This window comes from Toxorhynchites rutilus, chromosome 2 (genome assembly GCF_029784135.1).
Source record: "Toxorhynchites rutilus septentrionalis strain SRP chromosome 2, ASM2978413v1, whole genome shotgun sequence".
Taxonomy (NCBI): Eukaryota; Metazoa; Arthropoda; class Insecta; order Diptera; family Culicidae; genus Toxorhynchites; species Toxorhynchites rutilus.
This window is the reverse complement of record NC_073745.1, coordinates 48,527,200-48,537,367: the sequence shown is the minus strand read 5'-3', so window position 1 is coordinate 48,537,367 and position 10,168 is coordinate 48,527,200. Positions and strand designations below refer to the sequence as shown.

The 10,168-nt window shown below is 39.4% G+C and overlaps 1 protein-coding gene across 1 annotated transcript; it reads right to left on the bottom strand.

Annotated features, from left to right (window-relative positions):
- Window positions 1–4,960: 4,960 nt before the first annotated feature.
- On the bottom strand, window positions 4,961–5,882 carry LOC129765726 (chymotrypsin-1-like). Its single transcript, XM_055766146.1, has 2 exons — window positions 5,412–5,882; window positions 4,961–5,342 (listed from the first exon to the last, which is right to left on the bottom strand). The coding sequence occupies exons 1-2, from the start codon at window positions 5,880–5,882 to the stop codon at window positions 5,037–5,039; spliced, it is 777 nt and encodes a 258-aa protein (XP_055622121.1). The 3' UTR covers window positions 4,961–5,036.
- Between the last annotated feature and the right edge of the window lie 4,286 nt (window positions 5,883–10,168).

Sequence of the window (10,168 nt, the reverse complement as noted above, 5' to 3'; positions counted from 1 at the left end):
CTCTTTACCCCGTCCATAAGGTTCTGTACAACGTCAGGTTGTAGTTTTTTTTGAACAGAAATCCATTTTCTCTTGAAGTCCGCCTCCGATTTGACAACTTTTGGGTTCTTCCGGTGGGCCTGCTTCATAATCGCCCAATATTTCTCTATTGGGCGAAGCTCCGGCGCGTTGGGCGGGTTCATTTCCTTTGGCACGAAGGTGACCCCGTTGGCTTCGTACCACTCCAACACGTCCTTTGAATAGTGACACGAAGCGAGATCCGGCCAGAAGATGGTCGGGCCCTCGTGCTGCTTCAATAGTGGTAGTAAGCGTGCCGGTCATCACGAAGGGGGCGCTCCACTTTCCGCAAGAGCAGATCGCTTGCCACACCATGTACTTTTTGGCAAACTTGGATAGTTTCTGCTTGCGAATCTCTTCCGGAACGCTGAATTTGTCCTCTGCGGAGAAGAACAACAGGCCCGGCAGCTGACGAAAGTCTGCTTTGACGTAGGTTTCGTCGTCCATTACCAGGCAATGCGGCTTCGTCAGCATTTCGGTGTACAGCTTCCGGGCTCGCGTCTTCCCCGCCATGTTTTGCCTTTCGTCGCGGTTAGGAGCCTTCTGAACCTTGTATGTACGCAGGCCCTCCCGCTGCTTGGTCCGCTGGACGAATGAACTTGACAAATTCAGCTTATTGGCGACATCCCGGACCGAACTTCTCAGATCACGTCTTAACTGCTTAACTACGCGCTTGTGATCTTTTTCACTGACGGAGCATCCATTTTTGCCGTTCTTCACCTTCCGGTCGATGGTTAGGTTCTCGAAGTATCGTTTTAGTACTCTGCTGACCGTGGATTGGACGATTCCCAGCATCTTACCGATGTCCCGATGTGACAACTCGGATTCTCGAAATGAGTGCACAGGATTAATTCACGACGCTCTTTTTCGTTCGACGACATTTTTCCAAATTTACGAAAAATTGACAGTGAAGCATGGCCAACGTGATCTATACACTCTTATCTGATTATAAGCGAAAGCTGCAGATAGAATTCCTAAAAATTAAATTTCTACAGCGTTTTTTCCGTGATGCAATTTGATGTGACACACCCTTTATTATTTTTCAACATATATATTGATAAGCTACTGATATACTGAAATTCAATCTTGCGTTCGAGTGGCTTCTGACTTCAAGTAAAGTTATTTTCTGAGCTAACTCGTATTAGAACATGAACTGAACCTATGTTCCAGGTCCAGAGAAAAAAATTACATGGCAGAGGCCAATTTAGTCTCTAATAAAAATATTTAAAAATGATGTCTGGTTGCTACAATCATTTGGCATGTTGGATAAATTTCAGAAATTCGGAAGAGGTGATTTCAATCTGAAGGACCATGGACGTTTCGGCTGAAAAACAATGCTCTGTGTGTGATGGGACCAGCAGGGTATGGTGTACCATGAGCTTCTAAAACCGGATGAAACGGTGAACAATGATAATCTTAATCTTTGCATCGATGGAAAAAATGGAATGGGCTCGAAGAGCTTGCGCTTGGGTAGACTGTACACTTCGTAGTTGCTCTTCGTGATTGACCTGAACCAGCGAAATTGCACATAGAACACACCGAATGACGCTGGTAGTAGCAAATCATGCTCATTGTGGAAGTTTCGGTGAATTGAGCTTCAAATAGTCATTAACGACGCCGGCCACGTCCTTACAGTCACCAGGAAGAGGGAAGGAATGTTAGTATGATATTCGCCACTCGAAGGCCGGAAGGGTCACCACAATGCGTGGTTCTCTAGCGATTATCAAGGAAGAAATAGTTGTTAGTAGAGAAAGGTAAGAATCAGGATTCACTGTGGTGAGTGATGTGATTGGAAATTTATCCATTCTTTCTTTGCATAATAACCATGGATAACAACTATTACAATTTGCAATTTTGCATGACGGATTTTTGGTCATGACTCCCAGACCGGCAAAGCGTATTCTATCAACGGACTATTTGCTTGCGTATAGCAAGCTTGTTTCTGGGGCACAATGACGATCCCCCGTTGATTAGTGGATATGAAACTCTCTTGGAACGGAATAGTAGATTGATATCGATTGTGAGACCCAGGAAAACCACATCTCCTGACCATTGAATGGGACTGTTGCTGAGGCTGACATACACATCACTAGGTGGAACGAGCTTCGGTGGTCTAGAGTGCGGAAACAGAATGGCCTTTGTTTAAGCCGCATTTGAAATAGCCGGACAAAACATCGAGGTCCTCCTGTAATCTTCTCGATAGAGCACGGATCACTCAACCCTTATAGATGTTGACAGCGTCATCGGTGAATAAAGACAAAATGCTATCCCCTGGAAGGGGAGGAACATCTGATGTTAAAAAATTGGTGGGTTATATCTATGACATAACCGCATGGTTGACGTGGGACTATCGTTGGCTTAGTAATTATTTATTTGTATTGATTAAATTATTGATTGAATGACCCAATTTTCGAATTCAGTTGAACTCAACCTATTTGCTATGTAAGTAAAGAATTTGAATAAACGCCATGTAATGTAAGGCACCTCGATTTAGACGGAACACACTTCAGTGGGAATAAGAATTACCCCAACTTGCATGTATTTGCACAACGGATTCTCCCAGACACATGTAACTGGTAGGTTCCATCACATATGTGTCTTCAATGTAGAAAAATAGTTGAGCCAGTGAAAGACCATGGCCAACAAATGAGTTTTTAAAAGTCTAAGAAGAAAAAAATATATTGAGCCAGTTGAAGACCATGGCCAAGGAGATGATGGAATTGAGCCGGTATAAGACACTGGCCAACGTTGTGAAAAAAAATTAAGCCGATGGAAGGCCAAGACCAACATTTGGACATGTTGAGTCGGGGAAAGCCCAAGTCAAATGCCATGTGAATTTTTGACTCTTAGTCACTGAATGGAATAGTTGAGTTAGGGTCGGTTTTGAATAATGGTCAACAATTCACAGGTTGAGTTGGAATTAGCCCAAGTTGTGATGTAAACATAAACAAAATTTATACGGGGTTCGGATCTGTTTTACTGCTATAAAAGAGGATGCTATAAATAATGCATATTGTTCAAGATACATATAGCTTGGGAAGTGTTGTGGAAAATAAACTAAATATTAAGAAATGATACAAATATCAAAAGATTTGTCAAAAATTTGTTCAGTATTGACTATAGTGCTTAAACAAAAATTAAAATTCGCATTGGTAGTGTATCAAAATCGTGCACCCGTGGCCGAGTGGTTAGCGTCCCACACTATCATGCCGGGTGTTCGGGTTCGATTCCCGTTCTGGTTGGGGGATTTTTCGTCAAAGAAAATTCTTCCGGCTTGCACTGTGGTCACGCGTATTCTAGAGCTTGCCACTCCAGAGTACATTCAAGGCGTGTTATTCGGCATAGAAATCTCAACCAAGTATTAATGAACGACGCTAGTTAATGAATACGTTGAGACGGCAAAAGTTCCACAGGGAACGTTAACGCCATTCAAGAAGAAGAAGTGTATCAAATTTCAAAACATGATTCAATGTTTGATTTAATGGAATATATTCGATCATTTATTGGTCTTATTTTGAATTTCAATCACAGATGAATAAAATACTCTGGAATATAGTCGAAAGTGATGGAGTGATATTTTGAACATGGTTTCAGTTGCTTTTCTTCGAAATGAAATAGATAAAATAAAACGCAAAACGACATATTATTTCATAACAATCGAGACTGTTCAATGATAGACATTCAGTGCGGGAAGCACACAAATCGGCAGAACAAATGTATGGGGAAATGAAAATGCTTCCAGTTTTCATTAGTTTAAAACGTCTAGGGTTTAGGGAATTGTAATGTATAGCATATCAAACAAATCATAGAGAATTCTAATTCGATTGGTATGCAAATCATCAGATTCCGTTCGCTGTGAAAATAGTTATTAACGTTAACTTTATTTCATAAAAACGTGACATGTTTTCTGATTTGGCACCCTTCCTGAAAGACGTAGTTCTACGTCAAAAATTACGTTGGATATCGATGCACAAACGTGCACATTTTTGAATAATATTGTAAGTAAAAGTGCAATACTTCTGCTTCGTAGCTGCTACACATCGCAATGGTGTCGCTATAAATAAATAGTGTCTTCAGCAAAGTTATGTATTTTAATGTCACCCAAAACTTTGCGGAACATGTTGAGTTGATATAATGTTATTTAGATACAACTTAAGTTGAAAAACTAGTTTTGAGATACATTTCTCAGAAGAAGACTAATAGATAGATATTATGTATCTTCAGCAAAGCTTCATGAAATTGACAGCTCTACAATTTTGCTAGAGACATAGCTCAACTATCTCGTGAGTATAAAAAGTTAGTTTTTTAAAATTTATATTGTAACTTAGTAAGAGTTTAAATGGAAATGTCAAATTATCCAAATCAATATTCTGAATTTTTCTGGAGACACCTAACCTCTAAAATGTAAGGTAAAACGAAAAAACGGTCCCACTGTGCGCTGGCCCGTTGTTTTGATGCACTAGCCTCTGCACGCCGATCCGCAGCATTCGCCTCGTCTGGCTTACTCGAGTGGCAGACGAACAATTGGGAACTATCATCGATACTACGGTTTTCGGTAAATGCTCCGTTCAGTCCGGCTGCAGAAAAGAAACGTGATTGGGAGAGAAGAGCATGATGCACATCACATCGCAATCACGGCTAAATAGATTTCCGAGTGGTCGCCAGTTTATATACAGATTCGAGTGATTTCAAAGCAATTTTTTAGCTATTGAAACATGTTTTTGGATCAATAATTAACTAGACATTTTATCTATCAAATGAAGTGGCTATCGTTCGTTCAGTTAGCTAGGAGGTATTAACGCTTAAAATCCGGCATAGCGCTATCGTTTTCGATATTTCGAACTTCCACCACAGTATAGAAATGAAAGACGTAGTCCTACGTCAAAATCATAAATCAATCATAAATGATCGAGAGACGTTTATTCATACAAACGTATTCTATAACAAATGTAACCCAAAACACCAACTCAAACAACGATTTAGTCAAAATCTAAACCCGTTACTTCCGTTATCCATGAATAATACGACGAAACACGCATGAACACGTCGGGGTAACCTTTCGCACAAGGTATTGCCCACGATACAATTCCCTGTAGTTTTCCGTTGTGTGTCAAGGGGCCACCAGCATCACCATAGCACATTCCGGTGCCAACGTCACTCAAAGTACAGATAGTGCTGTTGAAAACAAACCTTGCGTTCTCCGCGGTATGTTTTTGGCGACATTCCTCCAGCGTGAGGATGTTCAGCTCAACCCATTGTAAAAGGCTTGATTTGGGTCCACCATACTGTGGAAAGAAATATAGCACTTAGTATAAACATCGAATGATGACAAACGCTCAAATCGATTAGTTTACCGTTGTATAGCCCCATCCGGAAGCTTGAGCCCCAGCTTTGTTTTCGTTGGAGAAATCTTTCTCCAGCTTGATACTGCTGACACTATCCGAAAACTTGATTGGTTCAACTAGCTTAATGAGTGCAATATCATTTTCGTGCGTTACCGGGTTGAACCCAGGATGAGGAATTATATCGTATATTAGGTGTGTTGTTCCATCCCCTCTTAGCTGCAGTGCTCCAACCACAACGCGGATACTAGGAATAAGTGGTCCAGGTACACAGGATGCAGCCGTCAAAACCCACTTTTCGTTAATGATCACAGCACCACAAAAAAGGTCATCGTTGGCCCATCGCAATGACGCCTGATACGGAAACTGGCCTTTGAAGGCATACTTTCCTCCAACAATCCGCTGGTTGAGTCCGCCTGGGAGTGCTGATGCAAAAGCAGCACCGAGCAGAAACAGCACGACAATCGAGGTTGAATGTAACATTGTGAACTAACGCAATGTGCAAAACTCGTGGTGCTTTTAAAGTAAGTTAGGAAACACAACATATCCCAATCGATGAATTTAAATTATCAGATTTTATTTTTGGGGTGCGATAAGAGTTTGCTATGAATAGCCGAGCGAAGGAGTTTGACCGTGAGATGGCAACAAATATTAATCTTTTATCGTGGTTTCGAATGGCGGTTTTCAAAGTGGGTCGCAAAGTTCAAACCATCAAAGACCATAGAAACAAATCAATCGGAATCTAGTACAAAGCAATCTGCAGATTATAAAGTGATAATAATACAGTGGGGTGCGTTCACACTCATTCAGTCCATGCTTGAAAATTTGTGCTCGGAATTTGGATTTAAACCGATTTCTGATTTTATTGTATTGTTCATCAAGGTATTGACAACTTTTTTGACATAGGACTATGTTTTTGATTTCTTTGAAGAGGGGTTACTCTACGAAAAATGTAACGAGTCATAAAGAGATTTCAAACGCATATCATTCATAATCGTTATTGCGACATATGTAGAATCAATGACGATAATTGATTGATGATTCGCATGTCGCACTTTGTCAATGTGGCATGTGGCCTTTTTAACAATTATAATACACTCGGCTACAGGCGATTATATGCTTGTTGCACTAGCACTATTATTCCACATCTCATAACTACATCAATCTTTCTTTGGCACCGCATAGAAACAATTACAATGGCAATACTTGCAAGTATCAAATATCATGCTACATTTTATTTCGGATTGTCTCAGTGGAATTGCACCTCTAGACATCCTTCGTACAACGTAAACCAACCAGCGTCTCACAAGCGTTCAGCATAGCATTCATACAGAGCCATACATTGGTGGCTTGAAGCGACTAAGAATATAAACACTTCTCATCCTTTTGCGCCTTTTGCGAAACAGAAGAAACGATAATATTACTAGCCTCGAAAAAAGTTGCATTACTTTCTCATGCTCGAGAAAAGCGCAGCTGTTATCCTTTGTGGAGAAAGTTTTGCTACTTGCAAGCGCAACCCAATCCGATACAACATTCTAGAACGACATTTACATTCTTGGTGATTAAATAAACGAAATAAATTCTGTCTGTTAATCTCAATAACTCAAATATAGGGTCGAAAAAGTTTCGAAAGTTCATGTTGTTCGGTATCGTACTTTCAGGACATATACTATATGATGATTTGATGTCAACTCATTTTAAAATTATGTTAAAGTCATTAAAAAAAGTCCGAGTTGCCTAATATGGAACTGTTTTGTTTACAGCAGAAAACGAGATGACTGGTAATTCTAACGCAAAGAAACGGAAAACTTATGCTGACAGTGACATGGAAAATGCACTAAAAATATGTGAGAAGGATAATGGTGGTTTTAAAATAGCTGTTAGAACTTTCAACGTGCCTAAAACCACTCTGTATAGATTACATGTGTAAGGATTGTGCGGGCGTCGACCAGAAACAACATGGCTTTTCTGTGTGAATTTTGTTGTTAATAATCACTTGTTTCTTTCCTTAATAAATCTTTTTTCTGAGTATTTCAATAATATTTTAAAGTAAAAAAAACCAAATTTGGCGACCATTTTTTTGAAATTTTGAAAGTAAGGTTTTTACAAAAATAAAATTTTTGGGAAAACTATTAAAGATAGGCGGTTGTGGTTTTTGGGGGGTCAAACTGAGGACTTTTATCTACAAATCAAGGGTTTGGACGGGTTTCCAACTTAATTGCGAGCTGAGTAATACTCAAAATAACGACCGAGTTCCATATTTGGGTCCCCCTATGGTTCAGCTTGATATTCCTCAAATAATTATGCGGTGCACAACCTTAACGCCTGCTTCGCCATAGCGTTAGTTCGGTGCATTGATGCAATGTCAAAGGTACCAACGAAGCTCTCAGGATGACATCAAACAAGCGATGTTAGCTGCTTTGAAAAAAGAAAAAGTCTGAATATTTGCCTCAACAGAGATCCATTATTCATATCCAAGCGCAAATATTCCTCTTCCGCGACTTCCCTCTTTGTTAGTATTTATTATCGCGGCTGCATAATTTGCACCACCAAACGTAGCGAAGATGCCCTATTTGTACATATGGGTTATGAAGTACGCACGTACGCAAAGCCAAATATCGATGGCTTGAAGCAACTAAATATACACACACTTATCTTGCACTTTTCTCAACCGAAGCCCTTTCTATTAATATTGCCTGTCTCGTTTAACTTAGCTTCCATCCTTGATGGAGACAGTTTTGCTACTGTTATGCGAAACCAAATGACACACAAAATTCCCGAACAATTATTCTCTAGGTGAGCCGATGATAGCCTAGTTTGATGATTCCCCACACAATTGTGTAGTTCAGAACCTTGATGGAATGGCGTCAGCTTGATGTAATGATTGCAATGCCAGAGACATCAGCGAGTAAGTAATTTTGTCGTCCACAGCTCAATCCGAAACGAAGACATATGATGACGCAAAACAAGGAAGAACAAGCGATGTTCATTTCTTCGTATCTAGAACGATACTGAAAGTTTGCCTACCATTCCATTCTTTGTTTTAAAGAGGCTTCATTCTTTTCAGTTCATTCGCCTCTAACAGAAAGTATGCCTCAGCGAGATCCAATATTTATGCGCTAGGCAATTATTCACCTTCGTTCTTAATCTTCTTCTTTCCTTTGTTCATGGAGACTTTAAATCATTCCCATTCGTTGCTCGCCAATCAGTAGCTCGTTATTGACGGCATGGATAGGGAAGTTCACAAATGAGCAAAACAAATGTATGGGAAAATGGAAATGCTTCTAGTTTTCATCAATTTAAACCATTTACACACCAGGTAATTGTAATATATAGTATAACAAACAAATCTTAGGGAATTTCCGATTCGTTTGGTATGATAATTGCTAAAATCCGCTCGCGGCCAAAATAGTTATTAACGTTAACTTTATTTCATAAAAACGTGACCTGTTTTCTGATTAGTCCCTTAATGAAAGACGTAGTTCTACGTCAAAATGAGTGGGTTATATCTATAATATAACCGCAAGGTTGACGTGAAACTACGGTGACTTAGTAATCTAGTATTGATTAAATTACTGATTGAATGAAACAATTTTCGAATTCAATTGAATTCAACATATTTGCTTTGTAAATAAAGAATAAACAAACGCCATATAATGTAAGGCACCTTGGTTTTGATGACTGTGTTGGGGAAACTGTAAATCGGGCCAATCAAAACGGGGCGTTTAGATAGCGCTTGGCATTTTACAGTTATTAAATTGCTTATCTCAGGAAAAATAACATTTTATTAATTGTGATAGATAGAAACATCTCTCCGATCTATGAGGATATGTTCGAGTTATAAGCATTCCAAATCTTTCATTTTTCCCTGCACTTAATTTCCTGTTAGACGTAGCCCCACGTCAAAAAGTTAAACAATTTGATGATTGAAATGGGTATTTTTTTTTAACTGTATTATAGTGACTTTCAACACTTTTGGCTGGTTTGTCACTTATACTTCAATTTTTGGAAGAATGTCGGGAGTGAGAATTTAACTCGTGACCTTAAGCGTGAGAGGTATGGATGTTACCACTACGCCAGATCGCCTCCACTATGGAATGGGTATGTTTTTTTTCGATTGACAAGCTTTTCTCCCCGAACCAACGAGTAAACTTTTTGTCTGCAATTCGGTGTTAGCTCACAATGTGCGTCGATGAGTATCACGAGTTATTCTCCATTTTTCGGACAAACAGGCATTTATAAGTTGGCAGAATCAATGGAGCGAGATCTTGGAAGATGGTTTTCCTCTATTATCTTCAAAGTTCAATCAATTCACGTCTTTATCGTGTAGGTCTTATGTTCCCCATATATGTCTTCCTTAGAAGCCCGTTTCACTTCCTCGAATGCGCTTGCCCATTCTCCTATCTCTTTCCTATACCTAAGCAGAGCTTAGCATCCAATGAGATCAAATCGCTATAGCAGCTTCACGAACTTACTCAATATACATTACCTAGTTACGTATAAATTTTTTACAACCCGGCTCCTAATCTTATTCTGCATAATTGAATAAACATATGAAAACGTAGTAATGGCTTCAATGGTGTTTTTGTGTACATTTTTGAACAGAATGTGGTTCCGAATTCTACCACGTTATCTCATCAACCCGTAAAGGATACAAGTTCATACAGGAAACGGTTTGTTTCTGGGCTTCCATTTGATGTATCAAAGGAGAAAAAAATAGAGATTTTGGACAATGAAAAAACTCAATTCAAATTAAGAGACGAATGAAC

What these genes read in the sequence shown, in the direction of transcription:
- LOC129765726 (XM_055766146.1), bottom strand. Translation starts at nt 5,882, where the DNA reads ATGTTACATTCAACCTCGATTGTCGTGCTGTTTCTGCTCGGTGCTGCT. An exon ending in CCGGATGGGGCTATACAACG is followed by an intron (nt 5,343 to 5,411) that starts GTAAACTAATCG and finishes TTCTTTCCACAG; the next exon opens with TATGGTGGACCCAAATCAAG.